The sequence below is a fragment of the Manacus vitellinus genome, unplaced genomic scaffold (assembly GCF_001715985.3).
Source record: "Manacus vitellinus isolate BGI_N305 unplaced genomic scaffold, ASM171598v3 scaffold_9_pilon, whole genome shotgun sequence".
NCBI classification, from domain to species: domain Eukaryota; kingdom Metazoa; phylum Chordata; class Aves; order Passeriformes; family Pipridae; genus Manacus; species Manacus vitellinus.
Window position 1 is genome coordinate 15,946,361 of NW_021940917.1, and position 24,281 is coordinate 15,970,641.

The following is a 24,281-nucleotide window of genomic DNA, read 5'->3' on the forward strand; positions in this document are numbered from 1 at the left end:
GCTCTATGGGCAGAGGGTGCGAATAGTCTATTGACAACAATAGTCTAGTTTCTGGGAAATGACATGGAAGGCTATAGAATACAGTTTTGGGTTACACCCACCATGATGAACTGATCTCAGCTGTCCTAACTAGGACATAATCACACACAAAACAGTTTCTTCAAAAGCCACAGGACACTAAAGGTAAGAGCACCTCGCAGACTCTGAAATGAACAGGATTACTTAGCCTTCCAGCTCCCTGTTCTAGGATTTTCCATTCCCACATGAAGTTTTTGAGTCTGTCTTAAACATATTGAGCCCTTTTACCATGTGCAAACCTTCTTGTAGAGTCAGTAAAATGTTGTAATGCCTTGGGAAACGTTGGGGAGTTGGACATGAGTAATTTTTAAGAGAAACATTTGTAGATCATTCCAGTGTTCCAGAATAAGGAGTAAGGACCGAACTCATAACAACTTTCAAACAAAACCTTATGACTTCTTTATGTTATGGGGACAAACTGTGTCCTTCAACTTCTTCATCACCTGGGAAAGCGATGAAGGGCATTGATTAGATTTATTACAGGAGAAAGCTGAGAAGTAAATCACAAGTTCTCTCAAATGGCACATTTTTTGGTATTGTCTGGGGTGGCAGCTGGGAGCTAGACTTTCAGAGTACCCAGCATCAGCAAGGCATCAGCCTGACGAAAGCTTTCACCACGCTCAGCTTCTCTTCGGCTTCTGTCCTCTGATGCAGCATTAGTGACAGAAGGAATGTCAAGCTGCCTGGTCTAGATCTCTCTGGTGTATTTCTGAGGTTTCTATCCCAGGTAGAATCTGACATTTAGCACATAAATGGATCCAGTGTCTATCACTATGTAGGCAGGCATCTGTTATTTCTGCTGTACTTGGGCATGACGAGGGCCCAGAGCTCTCAGGAAATAGACCTGTATTAAGAAGATTTGTCCTCCATCTTCAATCTAGTGTTCTTCCTGCTCCAGAATCTGGGATAAAAATTAGAAGAGGTACTGTATATATACTATATACTGTATATCTCTTGCTAATGGTTAAAGCAAGAGTAGGAAAACTATTCTTTATTTCAGCCCTGCTTCCTGTTCAAGCAACATTTTTACCATCACATGTTTTTCTGTCCACTCACTGACCTTTCTAAAGGTCAATTGGAAATGAGTTTTAAAGATATTTAGTTTTCTGTAAATTTGTTGTGAATCAAAAACTGCATAAAGGGAACAATCCAAATGAGATTACCACTGTGCTGGTTTAAAAGTTAACCAGCAGGGGGAATGAACTCAACTCAAAGGAGAGATTATAAGTCAGAATAACAATTTATTAAAATAATACAGTAAGTACAATAATACAAACAAACAATTGGTCTCAACCCACAAAAACCCAAATGTATAACCCAGTGCCCTGGGGCATGAACAAAGTGGTGTTCCTTGGGCCCTGTTTGAGTCCAAAGTAAAGGGAGAGGGGAAGAACCTGCTGGTGGGAGAGCTGCTGCAGTCTGGCCAGAACTGGTGATCGCAGTCCAGTGGTGGTCTCAGTCTGGTTGAGAGCGATGAGATGCAGCCGTCCTCTGGATCCCACGAGTGGGTTGAAAAATGTTCCAAAACTCCAAGATTATATATCCTCCAGTTCAGGCAGGAATGTTCAGTGCTCCCCTCAGGGCAGGGAGTTCCACAAAGGGTGTGAGGACAGAAGCATCCTCCTATCTCACAGGCCTCTTAACACCTAGTTTATAGCCTGAGGAGTCAGGCTCTATGGGCAGAGGGTGCTGCGAATAGTCTATTGACAACAATAGTCTAGTTTCTGGGAAATGACATGGAAGGCTATAGAATACTGTTTTGGGTTACACCCACCATGATGAACTGATCTCAACTGTCCTAACTAGGACAACCACTTTGCCCCATCTGAAGGAAAAATAGACAGACTATGTGTCTCATTTAGAAGTAACCACATGGTCAGCCAGCACATATATGTTAGTTCACTTATCACCATACATACACATAGCTCCTGCCTAACTTCTGCCCATGCTGTTTTGTACTCTTAGAGATCTAAAAGGGAGCAAGAAGAATGGTTACAGCTGTTGAGGTAATGGAAGTTTTCAGGTAAAAGATGCATGCACAAAAAATAAGTCCTCCAGCTCACTGACCAGCCCTCTCCCTCTTGACAGCTATGATCATTTCCCCCCCCCAGTTATTAAGGATTTTTTTCCACACTAATTAGTTTATGGATTTCTTTTTTTCCCCCCAACTAGAAAGTTCCCCATGGATTATATTATTTCTTTGGAACACACTCATGAATTTGTTAAAATATTGTTAAGGTTGAAATCTCAGTCCACTAGAATACAGCCTCAGAGAAGTTATTCAGCCAGTGCATGAGTGTCATTTTGAATTGTTGCATCAACAAGAGCACTGTTTGTTGTGCATTTTCTGTGGGGCTCTGTTTACATGGTGCTTGAGTTACTTCCTCCTTCCAATGGTCTACAATTTAATGAACATTTAAGGGCTAAAACTGGGCATTTTCATTTTCATTCCTTCATCCCTTTTAGGCTAGGCAAATCCAGACCTTCAGTCTGCAACTCTTTGCTGCAGTCATATCCCATCACCCTCTTGTTCAATCTGGCCCTGTACCTTCTGTTCAAACACCTCTCCCTTTCCACTCATCACACTCACAACTATTGCATATTCCTTAACAATATTGCTACTATAACTATTATTATCACTACAGGAAAAGGGCATTAGGAGACCCCCCTACGGTCACTGAGTCCAATGATTTCAGGATGTTATGTCATAGCATCCCTTTAAGCATTCCCATTTACGCTTCTGCTTGATTAGTTTTTTTTCCCTACTTATGAAATGCTAAATTTCTTAGAAATAAAATGTTGTCTATACTAGCATCCCTGGAGGCACTGCAGTTGTCAGTATAGAAGTAGGTAGCTTCCAAGAGATCCTACTCTAGCTTGTGTGGTCTTTATGTTATTTATGCTATCACAACTATGTGCATAAAGAAAGAGATTTATACTTGTCTATCTCCATTTATATCTCTTCAGAGTTGTTTCAAAATATATTGTGATTTTTCAGTTTAGGATTGAGGAGAAATGGCATCTGTAGCAAGGAGGTCAAAAGAGGGTACAGAAATAGCTAATGCACCCTCTCTACAAGGTCAAAATATGTTTGCAGCAAAGAAAGGTATTTACACCAGGGAAGTGTGGAAACGTGTTTTACATGTTGAAAACCTACTCCTAGGACTTGTTCCTTTAGTAAGAGTTCTAAAAAAGCTGAACAGAGGTGGTTGTTTTGGAGTTTAGTTCCTTGAAAGAGATCAGGTTTTATCAGCCTGTATAATCTCCACCCTCCAGTCCAAACTGGAGGTCACTGAAGCAGGAAATGTTCAACCCCATATGTATAATGGAAGGTGCTTTGGACATGTTGCCATAAGTGATGCTTTAACTTATAGAAGATGGATCTCTGTGTTGTACTCTGGTTATTGCAGCTGCTTAGCAGGCAGGATCATGAGAATAGGCATCCCTATTAACACTTGGCTACTTCTTTTTATTTTATTTTATTTTTTTTATTTATTGAGTACCTACTTCACGGCTGGGGCAGCAGAGGCAAGACTACAGTGGTACTGTGGTTCAATCTCTTTAAAATGAAAGAGAAAGGAAGAAAGGACTTCATGACAGAGCAAGCTACTGAACTGAAGAAATGCTATGCTCAGTTTGTGGAAGTGCCCTAATCAATACAAGTTTCAAGACCTCTTTCCACCCATCATTTAAAATGTGACTAACAAAAAAAAAAAAGAAGTTGTAATAGAAAAGATCCTGAAACATGAGCACATTACTGTGCACACAGTAGCCATTGAAGTTCCATCCTCACTCATGCTTCATATCTCCTGCACACTAGAAGCCACTGGTCAGTGCCTAGTGGATCAGAGAGAAAACACCTTTGGCACATGAGGTCCCAGAGCAGGAGAGAGGCCAAAGACCAGGGCTTACATATGGGTGAGAGCCAGGCTTTGCTGCAGGGAGTGTGAATGTACTGATCAGGGTGTGACACTTAGCAAGCTAGACTGTACTTCAGCAACAGGTAGTGACCTAAAAGTGCTTCTGTGACAGCTGAATGACTTCCAACGAGGCAGTGAAAGCTGGATTCCTAATAGTCTTCAGATAAATGCTTTATTAGCCTGATTTGTTGTAATGATATCGAGCAATCAAACAAAACATGGGATCCCAACAGCACTCAGGGCTAACATAGATTAATAGCAACCTCCTACCCTGATGAGACTGTAATTGTCACAGATGAGGCAGGTACAGCACTAAAACGTCAGAGGAAACAATGATACAATACTTTGTTTTTCAGTGCCCTGGCAGGAGGTGTGCCTGTTCACTTCCTTATGGCACTCAATCCACAGAAGAAGAATAAAAAAAGGGATGGAGAGGTCCTGCTGTCAGTATTGCTTCTATGGCAGCTGTAGGAAATTACAGTGGGTAGGGAAGGTGAGATGTGGACACAAAGCTAATCAGACAAGGATTTGCCTACTGAACTGGGGGAGGGGGAAGGGGCTGGGCAAATGCAGTTCAGAAAAAGAGCAGGAGCAACCAAGAAAAGAAGCTGAGAAAGCATCTGGATGATGTCAGAGGGGAGAACGTAGGAAGAAATTGTTTGCTCTGCCTTAGTAATATGTGAACATTTGTTAGTGAAGAATAACTCTAACAACACAATTAATAGATTTTGGGGTTGCCTCTGGGAGGTATAAATCTTTGTGAGCATTTTGCCCAAACTACTTATGTGAAAAATGTCTCTTGGTGGTTCCTCCTTTGAGCCCAGTGCTCGCCGAGATAGAACACCTCTCCCAGAGAGTTGTCACAGGGGCAGCCTCTGCCTCCCTGCCTGATGTCTCCAAAACCTTGAACGGTTGACAGACTTGCTTTATTTCTACAGTCAGCCTTCTTGAAAGCCCTGGAACATGACAGTGTTCAAATACAATGAATCAGAACATATGTAAGATATTAAGATATTGAGATATTAAGATATTTAAGGTAAAATATTAGTGTTCACCAGCTGATGAATTGTCCATGCAGCACCGGTGCAGAAAAAGCACTATTCAAAACAAACTTTGCGAGCTAAATTATTCCTTCATCACTCAGAACCTGCAAAGCAGCTTCATGTCCCAGCCTTTAGAGTTTGTCCTTTAATTGCCTGATCAATTAAAGCATCTCCCATTCTCAGAAGTCTTCCCTCTGTGAGCTTTACCAAGTCCTTACCTTAACTTGGCTAATGCACAACCTATCTAAGCTTGACTACAGAACTGTCAGTAAGGTGGTGGGATTTGACTGAGCTTTCACGATTCCATTACAGTGGATTTCCTTACACTGGCATAATGTTTATTAGCATTGGGTGTCCCATACCCGTGGAAGCACTTGTGTGTGAATACACAGATAGGAGTGAGCTCTAGCAGAGCTGGTTGCTTCCCTAATAACTGTCTGCTTGGAAAAGCAGTAAGTAGCAGAGTAGACATAAAATTCAATGCTGCTGAGGCCCCAGCCAACTGTTTCAGGGCAGGCACAATGAAGAAACATGTGGGTAGCCCTGAAATAGTGTCTCATTCCCCTACAGTGCTTTCAGACCAGCAGTGGAAAGGGTAACTGGTGTCTCTAAGTGCAAACTCACTTGCCTAGTGGTAGTTAGCAAAGAGTTGACAGGCTGTGAACTGCTACACTGCAGGCAGGGACTTCTCAGCAAATGGTCTTGAGTATCTCACAATGGGAAAGGTGTTTGTCACAGTCCCACTGCAGGTGAACACCTTGCATTGTCAAAGCCCACAAACAATTCAGATACGTCTCTCAGCAGTGAACTCCGTAGCTCTGTAAGGGAAAATCAGCCATTCAGACCTCGTCCTGACTCCAGAAGTTAGGATCCATCATTAGGCTTGCAAATAGCACCAGGACAGATGCCTCCAGCCAGAATTGTAGGACTCACAGGCAACCCTCCAAATGGGTCCAGATGTTGTAGGTTTTTTACAGCCATTACCACCACCATGCAGCAGTGAGGTGCATCTGTGTGCTAGAAACGTTCATAGTGGGCAGATTTTGTGCATCCCTGCAAGCTGCTTGCCCTCTTTTTCCTTAGCCACCTCACATGAAGAAAAAAGACCAGATATTTTTTTTTCTGAGTCTGTGTGTTCTCAGAGAGCAAAAGCACACGTAAAGGGACTAAATCAGCCTCTTCTTCCACACTTGGAGGTCAAGGGAAGAGTGAAAGCCTGTCAGTATGTACCAGATATTTGAGACTGGCATTTTGACACCTCTTTTGGCCAGTTCATTTTAGATTAAATTAAGTACCTCCTGAAGCAGCAAAGATTCACAAACTTCTTGCTCCGCTCCCAGCTGGCATCCTTGTGCTGAGGCAGTACCTCTGCTGGTCTCTCTGTATTCTCCATCTGGATGCCTCATCAGCCACTTGCCATGCCTCAGTCTCAGGCCTTTCTCTTCAGCCTTTCCCAAAGGCAGCACCTACTCCAGCAGGATCCTACCAGCACAGTCCCCCCTGCCCTGTGCTTACTGAAGAATTGGTGTTGCCTCTTGATTGAGCCTGCTTCCCTTGTTCCCTTCTCCCCCATAACAAAACAGCTCTTCACCTTGAGTGTGAGAGTAAGGATCATCTTACAAAGCAAAATATTTTGGAAATTTGCAAGAAAAATCACTATGCTGAAACCCACATTTTCATCTAAAAATCATTTGTGAGGAGAATTTATGTCTAACTTCAGCTTAAAGATGCCTCACAGACATGCTTTATGGTCTCTACTTACAACTATAATTTGCTTCTGCTTTTGAGGGCAAAATGACTGCCAGCCTCCCAAACACTCATGTGGTTCAATTCTTTTGTTTTCTCATCTCTCTGCTCAAGGCTCCCTGACTACAGTGAGCTCTGGAATAAGGCTTCTGCTGGAAATCCTTAAATATTTTCTTTTCATCCCTCCAAACTTGCCATGGGCAACTTTGTCTACTTCAGGTATCTTCTCTACGCAGTCAACTCATTCTTAAGTCTCTTTCTTCCAGACAGGCCTCTTCCCTTCTGCCCATATTTTAACAATTTGTATAAATGATAAATTACTTCCTTTTTCTGAGCTGCAGCATTGCCTCTCTGTTACACAGTGTGAAGGGCATCTTTTTTCCCCACATTTTAGCTTTTTTCCCTTCTCTCTATGCTTACACAACAATGTAACTGCTGGGAGATCAGCAGCGTTTCTGTTTTGATCAAATCATTCATCCAGTCACTCAGACTTGTTCATGCTGGATTGAACACACATAAAGGAGATTCCCTGTCCGAGCTGCTCTCTGGGAGGCTGGATGTCACTAAATAACCTGTGGTGCCTTCCACCCCACTGCAGTTAAACAGGACCCTCCGTTTCTCAGACCCTTTGCTTACAGATTCTTTTCAGGCATTCCTGTTGCAAGGACACGTGTACTGAACACCTGAGGAGTGAACATGCCTTAACCTCTGTAGTTTGTTTTTAAATTATGTGATTTAGAGTAACACTGTTGCAGAGAAGTTGGCCTGTAACAGCACCTAAGCTGGCCTGTAACAGCATCTGATGGTGAGGTTTTTTTATTTTACTTCTCCACCAGGATACTGGCACAGGAATGACTGCACACACACACAAAAAAGGTAGAAAAATTGATTTTGTGAGCTGACTTGTCTGTCAGGATAGAACTTAGCATGCTCAGTTGTTCCTGTCAGATGGCAATAATGAATCTACTTGCCTTAGATTTATTCACTGCAAGTACTGTCAAGCAATTCTATCACTTGATGCTGTGTTTATTTCAGTGTTCAGAGGTATGTTAAAACCATACAGAATCCGTTTCCATTGTCTGCAGAATCAATCCTCAGCAAAGGAACTGAAGTTGTTTCACTCCTGCAAACTCTGACAGACTCACTCAGGTGAGCACCAGGCAATAGTTAAAGCAGCTGCTTTAGCACGATGAGAGTTCTTAACGAGTGGGTGAAGGGCTGAGTTAATTGCTTCCCCTGCTCCACAAGGGCCGTCCTGTGTCTTTGCCTTCCCTCTCTCTTCTGCATTCTTACACATTCCCCCAGAGGCACGGGTGCGGGTGACTGAAAATGTGAAGTCACCTGACAGGACGCTGCCTGACTCCCTTCGCTCTGCACAGCACAAGCTCTCCTTGCCGAGTGGTACTGAAAGCAACTCTGCAGGGCTTTGCTCTGCTCGGCAGGCTGCAAAACTGAAATCCAGCTTTCTGCCACCTACTTACCGTCCAGGGGGGTTGTACGTCTTCTTGCCTTCTGTGTCTTTCCCCAAACCTCTGTTCTCAAAAGGAAACTCTGTTCTGCTGCTAGCAATGCATCCTGAGAGGTGGCTATGTTCGTGCTACCCCACTTTCTGTGTGTGGGCATTCGTGTTCACATCCTTGATTAAAGGTAGGCTCTCTTTGATACTGGTCTCTAAAGTATTTGCTAGTCACTGCCTCTGCTCCTGTTTTCCTAAATGAATTAAATGTAAAGCCTCTACCATGTATTCCTAACCTGAAATCTGTAACGTTTCAACAGTATTTTAAGAGAGCTAAAGCAATACCTGTTTTCTCACATAAAACTCTTCATTTTTGTTTGATAACTAGTTGAAGAAATGTTTCTAGCAAACAACAAAAACGGAATAGCGTTCTAGTAATTTCATTTGGTGCTTGAATTTGCAAGTGCTTAAATTATGCAGGCTGAAGATGTTCACATTCAGTACTCACACCTTTGAAAGTGAGAACTTGATCTATTGTTGTTCACCATTGTTTGCAATCTATGTTTAAATACGCTGGAGTCATTTCCAGGCACAAGTCTCACTGAGGTTAAGCAGGATTTTTGCTTTTAAGGCACTATATCTTTTTTGAAAGCGTCACTTCTGCTGATGACCAAGATGTGTATGAAATACAGTGCTCGTGTTAGCAAGGTATAAGGTATTGTCTTAAAGCAGCACCAGTGGGATGAGAACCTGTAAATGAAGTTTGAAAATGAAGGTCCTAAATACTTGTCTGGTTTTGTTATTTTATTTTAAAGCATGCATCTGTTAAGAAGGCCAGTAGGAAAATTTCAAATGAAACACGATTTTAGACTCATTGGCTTTAGTCATGAGACTTTGCTAAGAAACTCATGTTCCCATAGTAGTGTACTTCTAGTCACAGAACAGTGAGTGGTGATGATGAAATCTGAAATTTTGATTTCCTTTTTGAATGGCACAATACATGATGTGCAAACATCCAAACTTTACAGACATTCTTGTATCTATTCATGATGCTAAAAGGATGAAATGAAACATTAAGTTATGGAATTTTTACTATAATTTTCTTTCCATACGTGTAAGTCACCAGTAACCAGCATCTCTGCTTGTAATTATGATAATCTCCTGCAATATGAGGATGCTTTGTATCACCTTAGATGCAAAATTACTCTCCTTTTTTTCAAAAAACAGGGGAAAGGCAGCCTAAGCATGAAAGCAGTGCAGTTATACTTAGACCAAGTGTCTCTCTGTAGGATCCTGTAAGACATCTGTGCATCCACAGGCCCTTGTGTTTGCTGAAGAATATGTAAATTGAAAATTTATGTTCCATGCTGTGCCAGAGACCATGCTGCCTGACACAAACCCATTCTATGTCTAATATTTGCAATCACAAAGCCTTATCATGATTGATTTCTTGATACATTCTAGTGCTGCCTGGAACTAATGCAAAAAATTTCAGAACATGATACTGAAAAAACTAATTTTTACTCAATTGTATTGATAATATCTTTGGGATCATCAAAGAGCTTTGATAACAAAGCTGTGCACAGTGTAAGATGGAAGTTATAAATCTTGATTTCATAAAGTATTTTGAGTGGAAGTGCTGAATTATAGTAGTGCATTGTAATAGCAAAGTTATTCAAGAAAATTATTCTTTTGAGGTGATGTTGCCGGAGCCAACATGATCGAATATTTTCCTTTTCAAAACAAAGTCTGCAGCCTTTAGAACTGTCAAAATAACTATTTCAGGTCTGGACTGTATGTAACAGGTTAAGAACATTCTTCTTAACTCTGCAGTGAGTCAGCTCAGTGCCTGACACACACCTTGTTCCTGCTAAGCCACCTGGTCTATTCTTTATTGACTGGGTGTTACAGCTATGATCTGCTTGTTCCCAAAGAACAGCTCTGTATCACAAAGATGCATGCTATTCTATAAGAAATTTTAATATTTCCACTTTTTTTTTTGTTCACAGAACTTAATAAATGAACTTCCTTCAGAATAAAAATTGTGCCATCTAAAGAGTTGAAACAGGAAACATGAGAATGAAATGTAGTCATAGTGTTTTAGACTAGGAGGCATCATTATAATCACCTAACCAGAATCCCTCACATTTGATAGAGTAGTTGAGGCCTCAGTTGAGTAAGTAGCTATGTTTTTCATGAACTCTCTGTCTTGCCATAAAGACTCCCAAAGGTTAAATCTACCACATTGCTGCTTCTTCTACTTCACACTTCATTCTACTTTGATCTGATACCAGGGTGAGCCAAACAGAGGCCCACAGGCTGGTGGCTTGATACATGGTCACAAGCACAAGATCCAGAAATACAACCCAGACTTGGATAACAGTATATTGTCCAGCACCTTCTTTCCCTTTTTCTTACCTCTGGCATAGCTATTCTTTATGTTCACTAACAGATACCACAGCCTGCGAATCAGAGGAACGGTTATTTCACAAACTCTTCTCCCAGTACAACCAGTTCATCAGGCCGGTGGAAAATGTGTCTGATCCCGTCAGAGTGTATTTTGAGTTGGCCATTACCCAGCTTACAAACGTGGTAAGACTCACTACGGAACACTGCTGAGATCTGGGGACGGTTGTGAACGCGCGCGAATCGCTGACGCAGGAGATGTGATTGGGATGGCTGCACACACCCTAACTGGCATTTCACGTGGGCCTAAGCGTACCTGCTGAGACCTTTGCTGTTATTTCAGTTAGCAGAGTCGTTCCCGTTGCTCGAACAAGCGGTTTGAATGCGGCAGATTCGTTTGCTTACTCTGTAGCATCAAACCCCTTCGCACCAGGTAGCAGCTTCCAGAGCCCAGAGCAGCAGTACTGAATGTTCAAGCCCACTCTCCACAGGGATAGACCACTTCAGGGACACCTGGTATGTCCGGGTTGCCTGTAGCATGTGACCAGTTCTCCCGTGGGTCTACTGTCGTTTCCCTGTGGTCCTGAGGGGTAAGATCTTTTCTGCATGCCTTTTTTTTTCAGTCTCTTTGTTTCAACATGACATAAGAGAAGTGCAGCCTGCAGAGCGGTGGGGAGATGAGTTGTTGCATGTTTTGGGATGCACCGTGCACAAGGGTGAGTGTGTCTGGGGTGGCAAACCCTCTGGGCAGGACAGGGGGTCTCTCGAAGGAGCAAAGCCTGGCCTCAGCCCCTGCTGAAATCTCCCTGTGAAGCAAATTATCTGCAGAACAAGGGCAGAGTTTTGATTCCAAAGCACCTGGTTGAGTCCATAATGAAATGACACGCAAGCAGCAACATTCAACAAAAGCCAGGGAGAGAAGTTATCTGAGAGGATAAATGTAAGGCATTGTGAGTCCTCGGGGTGAAGAGTGTCACCTTTTGGAGTTCCTCTGTGGAAGTATTTTGTTTCATTGTTACAGGTAGCTTGGCAGGTTTCCACAATTCTCTCTGACATTGCAGCCCCTCGCTCCTAGTGCTGCCTTTGAAGAAAAAAATGAGCATTATAAATAAATCAGGTGGATTTTTTCAGGATAGAGTCATGATTTTTACAATAATTTAGATGTTTTAACCCACAGACAGTAGCCCTACTGGCCTTTCAAAATTATTTTTGTGCTTAAACTTTAGTATTAAATGTAGAACTACATTAATATTTACATTAGTATGAAATATTGAATCTACATTTTCCATCTTTGTATGGTAAATATCTTAATTTCATTTGAGTTCATATGCTTAAAAACTAAAAACTACCCAAAGCAATATTCTTTGTCAGCCTGCATTCATGCATATATGTAATACGAGTATTCCTGAATACTTTTAGGCTGAAGGCTCATTAGAACAGGATCCAAAACTTTATATTTGTGTTTCTTGCATCACCTTCCTGATTCTTCACTGACTGGCAATAGCAATAATTGACTGTAAAAAGAAAGTCTCTGTACAGAGTGACCTCGTTTAGTGCTGTTTGAATGCGTCTGCTCTAGAGGTTTGTATAGAAATTCAAGAACGCTGTGATACAGTTCCTCTGTATCTTGAATGTTACCAGTTCTGTATGGTGTAATCAAAACTTTTTAAACACTGAAACCAACAAAATGCACAGCCACCAGAAGAACATTGTTCTTCTGGTGCTGTTTTCAGAGGAATTCTAAGTTTCGTGCTCTTCAGGTTCCCAGCCACTGGCAAAACAGTGCAGCTCTTTGTATGTCTGATATTTATGGACTATGATTTTTCAATAGAGCTTTAAAAGTTTTGCAGTAGAGCTGCACATGACTGCGCCCAATATGTGAGTCCCTGAAAAAATCTGGTTTCAGTAAATGTGGAATTCTAGTTTCCGTTTTTATGGACTGAGTTTTTGGCCTGTGTTTCTTTCTAGGATGAAGTCAATCAGATTATGGAAACAAATTTGTGGCTTAGACATGTAAGTGACTGTGTTGCATTTCTCGTGTATTTTGCATTGATATGATCAAATGTGTGTTACCTTGTGAGCTACAACTATAGAATAAGTTCTTGTTTTGTAACAAGGATTTTAAAGGATGAAAAGGAGAAGCCCCATTAACCATAACTCAAAACGTAATTTCTTCATTCTTGTCTCCTTTCCTGTGTAGCATATTCTCCTCCAGCTTTGTGATCGAGAGGTTTTTTGGGTTTTTTTTAGTTTTTTTCCGAGTAAATCTAGCTGGATGTACCCATTAAAGATTGATTAAACATGGAGCTCTGCATTCCTAGTTAATCTCCACCAAGACATTTATTAGCAAGAGGAACGTACCTCCATTTTTCCTGATAGTTTTTTTTTTTCATTTTTACATAGATAAAAATCCTTAGAGGACCTAAACTACTGAGAAAATATAGTCAGCTTGCACCAGTTTTCTCCAGGCACCGATTGTGATCCACACTAACTTTTCTGCAAAAGATGCTGCACTTATGATAGGCTGAGAGACAATGGAGCATGGCCCCATGATAGTGCACTAGGCAGCAATTCAAGAGGGCTGCTCAGCATCCCTCACTGCCCTGGCTTGATATTTCACTGCTCTTGTGAAAGCAGTAATGTCCCCTGGCAGCAGCTGCCTGTTAGTGTGCACCTGTACCTCCCTTCTCCTTAGGATGTTGGTCTCCTTTGATGCTCTCCTCCTCTAACCTGTGGAGTGCAGCAGCAGGGCCCATATCTCCTCTCTGTAGTGGGGAGGTAACCTTTCACAGGCAAGGGTCTTTACTGATGTAGGAAGACAGAGGAAAGCATGCCAGTGATGGATAACAATTGACATCCCATCTCCTCACAGAGAACCGAGTAGCAAATCAATGTGAGCAGTGTTCACGTATGTCCAGTGCTTCTCCAGCTCGTGGCCTTGTTGTCTTTCAGATCATTGACCCCTCCCCCACGTGCTGCACTTTACATCTTTATCATAGCCTGTCATTTTATAGGAGGATCTGAGAAGCAGATATTTGCTGATAATTCAAGGGTTCAAAATCTTCGTCCACTCTTCTTTCAGATTTGGAATGACTACAAGTTGCGATGGGATCCCAGCCAATATGATGGCATTGAATTTGTTCGTGTACCAGCAGATAAAATTTGGAAACCAGATATCGTCTTGTATAACAAGTATGATGATTCATTTTACCCATTTTATTGATTCATTTTACCCTCTCCCTCAAAAGTGTCCTCTTGCAGCCTCCACGACAGACATTTTACTTTCATGGTAATTTTCTTTGCCTCATTTGTCTTTTTTAGTGCTGTGGGAGATTTTCAAGTTGAAGTAAAGACCAAAGCCCTCCTTCGCTATGATGGGATGATCACCTGGACCCCACCAGCTATTTTTAAAAGCTCCTGTCCTATGGATATTACCTTTTTCCCATTTGATCATCAGAATTGCTCGCTCAAATTTGGCTCATGGACCTATGACAAAGCCAAAATTGATCTTCTGATCATTGGATCCAAAGTAGATATGAATGATTTTTGGGAAAATAGTGAATGGGAAATAGTTGATGCTTCTGGCTACAAGCATGATATCAAATATAACTGCTGTGAAGAGATCTACACAGACATAACATATTCCTTTTATATTCGAAGGTTGCCAATGTTTTACACCATAAATCTGATCATTCCCTGTCTTTTCATCTCATTCCTGACTGTGTTAGTTTTTTATCTGCCATCTGACTGCGGTGAAAAAGTGACCCTTTGCATCTCTGTGCTCCTTTCTTTGACTGTGTTTTTACTGGTGATCACAGAAACAATCCCATCCACCTCTTTAGTAATTCCCCTAGTAGGTGAATATTTACTGTTCACTATGATATTTGTGACTCTGTCAATTGTCATTACAGTGTTTGTCCTGAATATACATTACAGAACTCCAACCACACACACGATGCCCGAATGGGTAAAAACCATCTTTCTTAACCTGCTCCCCAAAGTCCTGTTGATGCAGAGGCCACTAGAACAGCAGAAAAAAAATTACTCCAAAAAACCCAAGAAAGTATCGGACAGTAAGTCAGGCAAGTCAAAGCACAGCAAACACAAAGATACCAAACTGCAGAGGGAACAGCAGCGATGCAGTCACTGTGACAAGGCAACTGAACTCGCTACCACCACGAGAGGATTGAGCCATCAGTCACCGAAGTGGATGGTGGAGCAGGTGGAGTACTCCCCAGAGGTGAAGGATGTCATCAGCAACGTCCACTTCATCGCAGAGAACATGAGGTCTCAAAACGAAACCAAAGAGGTAAGGGAAGTAACCCTCCCATTGGGGATTGTTTTGACTGTAGTGAAATCAGTGGTGATGACGAGGGTTGAGTGCCTGTGGATAAAGAGCAGGGGGGGAAGGTCAGCAGGGCAGACGTCCTGGTAGAAGTCTGTTGCAGACCACCTAGCCAGGATGAACAGGCAGATGATGCATTCTACAGGAGGCTGGAAGAAGTATCACAACCACTAACCCTCATATTCATGGGGGATTTCAACTTGCCAGATGTTTGCTGGAAGTACAACACAGCAGAGAAGAATCAGTCTAGGAGGTTCCTGTAGTGTGTGAAGATAACTTCCTGACACAGCCAACAAAGGGCGGTGCCCCACTGGGCTCTCTGTTTGCAAATAGGGAAGGACTGGTGGGAGATGTGATGGTTGGAGACCGCCTTGGGCACAGTGACTGTGGAATGATGGTTTTCAATTTTGGATGAAGTTAGGAGGAGTGCAAGCAGAACTGTCACCTGGGACTTTCGGTGGGCAGACTTTGACCTGTTTAGGAGATTGATTGACAGAATCCCTTGGGAGTCAGACCTGAAGGTCTAAGCAGTCCAAGAAAGCTGGACATGCTTTAAGAAGGAAATCTTAAAGGTGCAGGAACAGTAAGACAAGCTGCTGGGGAAAAAGACCATCCTGGCTAAATGGAGAACTTAGGCTGGTTAAAAAAGAGAATGTTTCACCTCTGGAAGTGGGGGGCAGGTAACTTGGAGTGACTACGAGGATGTTGTGAGGTTACGTAGGGAGAAAATTAGAAGAGCTGAAGATGAACTGCGACTTAATTCAGCCACTGTGGTTAAAGACATCAAAAAAGTTTCTATAAGTGCACTGGCAGCAAAAGGAGGGCTAAGGAGTGTCTCCATCCTTTGGTGGATGCAGAGGGTAGCACAGTGTCAGGGAATGAGGAAAATGCCCAGGTACTTAATGTCTTCTTTGCCTCAGTCTTTAATACCAAAATCAGTCATCCACAGGATACCAAGCTCCCAGAGCTGGCAGTTAGTGATGGGGAGCTGTATGAAGCCCCCATAATCCAGGAGGAAATTGTTAGTGACCTCCTATGCCAGTTAGACACCTGCAAGTCTATGGGAAGCACCTGAGAGTAATGAGGGAGCTGGCAAAAGTGCTTGCCAAGCCACTTTCCATTATTTACCAGCAGTTCTGGTCAACCAGAGAAGTCCCAGTTGACTGGAAATTAGTAGGTGTGATGCCCATCTACAAGAAAGCTCAGAAGGACGATCTGGGTAACCACAGGCCTGTCAGTCTGACATCAGTGCTGGGGAAGGTCATGGAGCTGACCATCCTGAGTGCCATCACACTGCACATGCAGGACAGCCAGGGTATCAAGACCAGCTAGCATGGATTCACAAAGGCAGATCCTACTTTACCAACCTGATCTCTTCCTAGTGACCCACTTAGTGGATGAGGGAAAGGCTGTGGGTGTTGTCTGTCTAGACTTCAGCAAAGCATTTGACACCACCTCCCACAACCTTCTCCTGGATAAACTGCCTGCTCGTGGCTTGGATGGATGGATTCTTTGCTGGTTGGATAGCTGGGTCCAGAGAGTGGTGGTGAATGGAATTATATCCAGCTGGGTCACTGGTGCTGTTCCCCAGGGCTTGGTACTGTTTAATATCTTTATCAATGACCTGGAGGAGGGGATCGAGTGCACCCTCAGTCAGTTTGCAGGTGACACCAAGTTGGATGGGAGTGTAGATCTTCTGGAGGGTAGGAAGGTTCTGCAGAGGGATCTGGACAGGCTGGATCAGTGGACCAGTGAAGTGCTGGGTCCTGCACTTTGGTTGCAACCACCTCACACAGCCCTACAGGCTTAGGGAAGAGTGGCTGGAAAGTGGCCCAGCAGAAGAGAGGATGCTGGTTCTACAGCCAACTAAACATGAGTCAACTACGTGCCCAAGTGGCCAAGAAGGTCAGGGGCATCCTGGCCTGTATCAAGAGTAGTGGGGCCAACAGGACTAGGGTGGTGATTGTCCCACTGTACTCGGTACCGGTGAGGCTACACATTGTGTATTCTGTTCAGTTTTGGGTCCCTCACTTCAAAAAATACATTGAGGTGCTGGAGTGTATCCAAAGAAGGGCAAGGAAGCTGGTGAAAGGTCTGGAGCACAAATCCTATGACAAGCAGCTGAGGGAACTGGGGTTGTTTAGTCTGGAGAAGAGGAGGTTCGGGGGTCCTCACTGTTCTCTACCTGAAAGGAGGTTTTATTAGGGTGAGGGTCAGTCTCTTCTGCCATGTCTCAAGTGAAAGGATGAGAGGCAATGTCCTTAAACGGCACCAGGGTAGGTTCAGATTAGATATTAGAAAAAAAACTTTCATTGGAATTGAAATAAGTTACCCAGAAGAGTGGTGAGTCACTGTCTCTGGAAGTGTTCTGAATGTGGCTTGGGGATATGGCTTGGAGCAATTATGGTGGTGCTGGTTTGACAGTTGGACTAAGATGTTCTTGAAGGTTTCTTGCAGCCTTGATGATTCTGTGTTTCTGTGATCCAGATAGGCATGGCACCGCAATTCTGGCAAATGAAAACCTGGTCTAGAAGGACAGCCCAGAGGAACTTGTATTGTTGGGTGTAGAAATGAAAATTTTTATATCTGTGAATGGACTGAAGTTTCCTACAGAAAGGGAGGAGACAGATGATCCATTGGGAATGGAACAAGAAAAGTATTCTCATCTGTTCCTCTTCTATCCCTAGAGGATAGTTCAGACAGCAAGACAGTTTTAGAATAAACACAAGATTTGAGCTTCAAAGAGAAAGGGGAGGAGCATTAGCCTGCTACACCCACAAGAAATGAACTTTGGTCAGCAGTGGTTCAAACAGAGTCAATCCTGCCATAGAGCAGGGGATAAACCAGATGGGACTTTCCAGGGTCTCTTCTAGCCCTCTTTCTGTTGATCCTCAAAAGCAACCCTCTTTGACTACTCAGGCCTGGTAAGCAGTGACATCCCAACACCAAGTTTGCTATTTGCAAAGCAGGTTGCTTTTCTGTGTTAGTAATGGAACAAGTAAATTTGGAAACTGCTTTTTAAAGAACGGGGCCTGTCTAGCAACGCAGCAGTTGATCTAGAGAAGAACTACTCTCAGTCAGTGATAAATCTGGCAAAGATAATCCATCCAGAATGCTGTTGTCTGTACTTCATTGCAGTCAGATATGTTCCAGTTTTTTACAGTGATTTGAATAATTGTGGCTTCAGCAGTACAGTATTTTCAGCCATGATAAACATACATTGAAATAATAGCTGAGTTTTGGGGGAAGACAACTGAATAAAAACAGATGAGATGAATAAAGAACAACTAAAAAGAAAAGAGAAGGGGTTTAAAAGTGAGATTTGGCATTTAAACTACTGAATTTGCTTGTGTGAAGGTGCAAATCTTTCACCCTGATTGGGATTACTGTCATAGAAAATTATCCACGTTGGAATTTAGAGAATTCTGGGGCCATGTCATCAGGTGTAATCACAAGCAACTAAAAGCAGCTGCAAGAAAGACTTTATGATATCCCCTCACATCCAGACCTCACAAGGATCAGGAATGCTCTGACACTTCAAGGTATTTTTAGAAAGTTTAGAACCTAATGAATCATATATATTTGATCTGTCATGAAATTTTTGCCTCTGAAATTTTTTACGCGCTCTTTGATAGCAAAATCAATTTCAAAACCAAATACTGCTGTATTTGTGCTGAAAACCACAAAAACTTTGTAAGGGAAATGTTGAGATATATACTTTCTATCAGAATATTTTGTTGAAATTCACGAAACTTCCGTGAAACCCAAAGATTACTTTTTCCCCCTCTTTTTTTTTTTATGCCCTGAAGAAGAAGTTTCATCCGAAAACAAAGTCCGTAACTTTGTGAATAAAGGGCTACAGTGTGGTGGCTGAATTCACAGGATGAGTGGGTAGTACATGCCAGACCAATGCAAAAGAAAGGGATCTATTAACATAGAGGAGGATGGGAACTGAGCTGAGCCTTGCTTAGTACCTATGCCCTGGCTGTTCTGCTTAACCCAAACATTTCAGCCCTGCTTTCACTTTCCCATCAGGTGCACAGAACATGCCCATGTACTGTATTCAGCTGATTTCTCTGATGCACTGAATAACATACTGTCTTCATTATTTAGCTCGTGAAAAGTCTTCCTTTGCCTGTCTTGTTTATTTGCTTTTGCGAATCTCTCCCGCTACATGAAATTCTATTCTTAGTCTAGTGGGTGCATCAACAGCTCTGTATTTTGCCTTTAAAAACACACAAGGGATGGGAAGCAGGATTTTTCATTTACCAAAACCATCCTCTGGGGGAAAAAAAAAGGGATTCTTTTTCTCAGGCAAGGACTGCAAAAATTTTTCTGGAGGCTGTTTCTGCTTCAGCCAGACATACAATGCAGTATGGGTGGTATCATGCACTTGTCCTACATAAATAAAAGTCCTTTAAAAACTGTGTCAACATTTACAGCAGCTGGAGTTCTTCCTGCGTTTTTTTCATGTGAAGTACAGCAGCAGCACCTTGGAGGAAAATATAACGAAATTGGGAAAGCAAGTGAAAGATCCCTCAGCAGAGAGCTCTTAAACAGTCACTTGTGAATGTTCATCTGATACAGTGGTTCTTGTATGTAGTACGAGTTAAAAGGTACAGTTTAAAGGACAGCAAATTCACTGAACATGGTTCTAAGGTCTATGTGTCAGGCAAACACAGTCCACTCTGTCCTGCTTAGGACAAGACACTGCAGTTTGCTCTGTCAGACTTGCTATAGTCCATGTGTCCATTTGTCCACTTTTCTGAAATCAACAGAGCCTGATTGCATCAAATCAGACCAGAATAGCAAACTCTCTTGTGCAGGCTGTCGGGATACATCCCTTGACAGAGTCTAGTGATGTGCAGCTATGGTGGTTGTGCCTGCTGTTACATCACCCCACTCTGCACCCACCACAGGGCCAGATCCTATTTGTTAGTGTCAGCATCATAGCCGGAGTTTGACAACAGACTCAAACATTTAGAAGAATTCAGTGGACCAGGACAGTGCTGTATGTTCTCAGCCAAAAGTGGCAAAACACTTTTAGAAAATCAGCCTCTTCGGAAGAGACTTGAAAACTGCAGCAGTTGTAAGCATGACAAGCAACACTCCTGACTTGCATGTATGTTCTTCCTTGCATTCAAAAGGAGAAGGGACATTTCTACTGCGTGCTGTCAACTAGCAATTCAATGTAACACCATATGTAGTTTATCCTTTTCTTTCTTTATTCTCTTGCAGGTGGAAGATGACTGGAAATACGTAGCTATGGTGATCGACAGAGTATTTCTGTGGGTATTTATAATCATTTGTGTGTTTGGGACTGCAGGACTCTTTATCCAGCCACTAATAGCAGATAAATAACTTGATCCGCTGCTTTTTACCCATTTTGGGGTTTGTTTCATTTTCGGTTTGTAAACTTACCTTGTATTTCTCTCCTCTTACATAACCCATCTGCTCATCTCCTCCTCAGCACCCAGCCACAGAGGGTCCCAGATCAATAAAGCACATGATTATATTTGTGTTTGAAATCAGACAGGTCTTAAACACTTAATCATATTTGAAGACAAACTGACTTAATATTAGAATGTGCTAACCATGTGAGGTGTACACATTTGAAAACTACATGATCCTAAAATCTTGAAAACCTAGTTTATCTACCATTTAGCTTTGCATGTGACTAAAGTCCCCTCTGTTTCCTAATACTGAATACCAAGACCTTGATGAGCTTCAGTGGGATTTCTAAGCCACATCTCTCTTGTCAGATTAACAATGGTCCTAGTTCCACAGGAGTTTCCTCTCTGAAAACTCTTGCTTGCTTGGGCTCAGACATAAGCCCAGCATGGAAGGGTTCATTCCTGAGTGGGTACTGATCACAGACAGAATTGGCTTGACAGAATCAGATTGATCTGAGTTTTTCTGTTTTTAAAGCTGCAGGCCAACTTAGATTATACATATCTCAGGAGAAGAAGGCTGGATATCATGAATCCTCTGCAAAGCTGAGCACCTTGGCTGAGCACTGCTGTGCAGACAGTGTTCTACTTGCTGGTTCCTCGTGGGTCAGTGCTGTGTGTGCAAACCTGTAACTGCAGGGACACATCCTTTGGGGCTGAGGTTGCTGCTACATAACCAGATTCCCAATCCTAGTGTGCTTAATCCTGAAAAACTTTGCAGATGTGACCCTGATGTGGTTTCTATAATATATGGATGGTTTACCCTTAGGTCCCTTGTCCGTTTATATTCCTGTTGGGTTTGTGCCCAAGGATTCTTCTTTAAAAGGCAACACTCCAATTAAACCCGGTAGCTTCAACAGTGCAAAACTCTTCTTTCTTTTAAGAGCACCTAACCTTAACTGTACAGTGTCAGTGCAGTGTTTTCTGTGTCTGCCACATATCAGTCTCTGCTTTGAACATCACCAATCCGTGGAAAGTATGAATCGCTGTTTCTGAACTCACTGTCCTTTTACTCTTTTGTGATGCTCCACAATAAAGAGAATAGGATTGAATAAATGTGTATCTTAGAGATAAAGGTGGAATGACAAGAATATAACTGTCTTAATCCAGCCAGTCATGACTGTCTAGAAGAAAACTATATTTTCTGTAATCTTCCTGAATGTTGCATAATTATGTAGTGACTGACAAACAGATGTGTGAACAAGCATGGCTTATTTTGTCAACCTGTCAATTAAATATCACTCCTGAGACATACCTTCTTGAAGAATTTGTGTGTTTGTTTATTTAAACTCTCTGTCTTTTTTAAACTCTCATCTATAAACACATTTATAGATGCGACTAGATGACATTTACTATGCAGACTCTTTAATCAGAAAGGAGATGAGGGAAAAGAAAGGAAATTTGAAGAGCAGAGCTGCAATCTGAGCCTGAAAGCCTCATTTCTACAAAAAGACATTTTCTGGAAGAAGACATCTGACTGCCAGCATTCACTGTTGCACTCTATGACCATCCACACAATGAGAATATTGTGGTGGAAGCTGTATTGCACAGGTGTCTTAAGCATGACAGCTACTACCCTATAGTCAATAATCTGACTTCAGCAAAATCCCTGATTTTTTGTCAAAGCATTCCCAGTTGTACAGCTCCTCATCTCCAGTTAGGAAGCCTTTATGCCTCAGCACCAGCTCCCTCACTTTGTCATTTACAGAACTACTCATCTCTCTGTGCTCATCAGCCTGGTATCTTAAGTAACGTTCTGTCTCTTTCTGAGTGAACTATTTCCCCTTATATCTTCTGCCATTTCCAGCTGTTTGGCACATCCAGGACTGGGAGCCTGATGTACTCCTGTCAGCTTTGTGAAAGTACTTGGCTGATTAAAGAGAGTGGGAATGGGGGACATGATAAGCATGTCACCCTGGAGAAAGCTGCATCAGCAAACATGGAAGAACCCACACAAAAATGACATTTCTGCTTGCCCCAGCTCTTGTTGCAGGACCTTCTAACTGAAATAACAAGAAAAGCTACAACCAGAGCTAGTGCCATCCCAGACGCTGGCAGGTCAGCCAGCGCCCAGACATCGAGGACCCATATGTTGAGAGAGTAGTAAGGCACACGGTGGCTGGTTCTTTTTGTTGGGATTTGTAATCTGCAATGTTGCCATCTGCTGGCAGAGCACGTGGACGGAGGACTGTCTGCCCAAATGTCCTCCTAGTTGTGTTTTCGTCGTGTGGAACACACTGAATGTTTTTGTGGGCCAGCAGCAAAGGGACTTAAAGAAGCTCGGGAACTACTCAGCTCAAGGGAGTGAGTAGTGAGACTACAGAGGCAGCAGTCCCAAATGCAATGCTAAGAAGACTGGAGTCCAGAAGCCACACATGTGCAGTGTTCACACACCTCACACTCCAATCACCTGAACATTCTGACCTTTACCAGCATAAGCCAGGCAAAGCAGCCTGGAATCAGACACATTTGTCAAATAAACACCTGAAGCACTTGCCTGGGAGAGGAGGTTGTCATCTATCCCAGCTAACAGCCTCCTGGCAGCAGTGCTCAGAGGGAATACCTATCACTACTTGAATTCAAGAGTCTGTAAATACTGGAAAGAAGGGCTTCCTGGCTCTTTTGCTATGGATATTTCACAGTACCAGCCAGGGGAACAAATGCAACTTACACAAGAAGAGAGGAGCAGCTGGTAGAAAGGTCAGTGTGCATAAATTTTATACCAGTGTCTTATGTTAAGGCATCTATCTATATATGCTAAACTAAATGGGTTTGTTCTAGGTTCCTTCAATACAATGACCAGATCTGATTGCTCCTTGCTCAAACTCACATATGGAGCTAAAATATTATGAGGACTTTCCAAGAATGTGACACCTCTGTTTGAATAGATTTGAGACCAGGCTTTTTAAATGGACTACAATCTAGCCTTGCTGACAATAAATCAACAACAAAGCCCAGTGTATAACCACTCTCACCTCAGGAATCGTTCACTAAATACATCTTTATTAATAATAACTGCACAAATAAACAGAATTTTCTGCATTGACACAATGAGATAGGATTATATTAATTTACAGAGGTCTGGCGTGCATGCAAAACCCAAGCACAAGAATACCTCTATGTATTTTTAACACTTTCTCACCTGTATCCCTGGGGAGACAGTTTCAAGGCTACCTTAAGCTTTTACATACATTTAGATAAAACTGGATCTCCAACCCCTCGCTAGCCTTGAAAACATTTCAAAGTTCTGAATGGGATTTTCTACAGCACTCCAAGTTGGAAAACACTGCCCTAGCAAAAGTGGTGAGAGCTTCACCTGCGTGTTCAAGAGTTTCACTTGTGTGTTTTCTGTCACATCTCACTTAACAATTAAGAGCTGTTTCTAATTATGCAGGAGGATCCCATATAAATGAATCAAAGGAATAAAATTCTGAATTGCCTGGGAAACATGAACAAGCCAACATCCAAGGATGTATCCTCCTGGTAACCAGCCCACCCCATAGCACTCAGGAGGAACTCCACTCCTGCAGCAACCACAAGTTTCATTTGCCAAAAACAATGTTTGCAGCTTCCCCCCCACCAAACTGTTCAGGAACATCACTGTTGCCTTAAGGAGCAGCATAACCATGTTCCTCCAAGCCATATGCTTCAGGTGATCTTCCACTTGTCTTGTGAACTAGCAGGTGAGAGAATCATAGTTTCTAAGTGTGGAACATAGGGAAAACCCTCACTTGTTCAGCTTTCTGGTTGAGCAGCAAGCAAAATTGCAAATAATACAGAACAGTGGGTAGCTTCCTGATGGCTGGTAGCTTCCTGATGGCTGAGATGAGAGATGAG

The 24,281-nt window shown here is 42.5% G+C and overlaps 1 protein-coding gene across 1 annotated transcript; it reads left to right on the forward strand.

Annotated features, from left to right (window-relative positions):
* Nucleotides 1-8,318: 8,318 nt before the first annotated feature.
* Nucleotides 8,319-20,373, forward strand: CHRNA6 (cholinergic receptor nicotinic alpha 6 subunit). The gene is made up of 6 exons (XM_008933720.1): nt 8,319-8,434; nt 10,696-10,835; nt 12,618-12,662; nt 13,732-13,841; nt 13,971-14,958; nt 20,233-20,373. The coding sequence occupies exons 1-6, from the start codon at nt 8,356-8,358 to the stop codon at nt 20,353-20,355; spliced, it is 1,485 nt and encodes a 494-aa protein (XP_008931968.1). The 5' UTR covers nt 8,319-8,355; the 3' UTR covers nt 20,356-20,373.
* The last annotated feature ends 3,908 nt before the right edge of the window (nt 20,374-24,281 follow it).

Excerpts from the sequence above, each read along its gene's own strand:
- CHRNA6 (XM_008933720.1), top strand. The coding sequence starts at position 8,356 with ATGCATCCTGAGAGGTGGCTATGTTCGTGCTACCCCACTTTCTGTGTG. Across the intron at positions 8,435-10,695 it reads GTTCACATCCTTGATTAAAG|ATACCACAGCCTGCGAATCA; the intron begins GTAGGCTCTCTT and ends GTTCACTAACAG. Across the intron at positions 14,959-20,232 it reads CTCAAAACGAAACCAAAGAG|GTGGAAGATGACTGGAAATA; the intron begins GTAAGGGAAGTA and ends ATTCTCTTGCAG.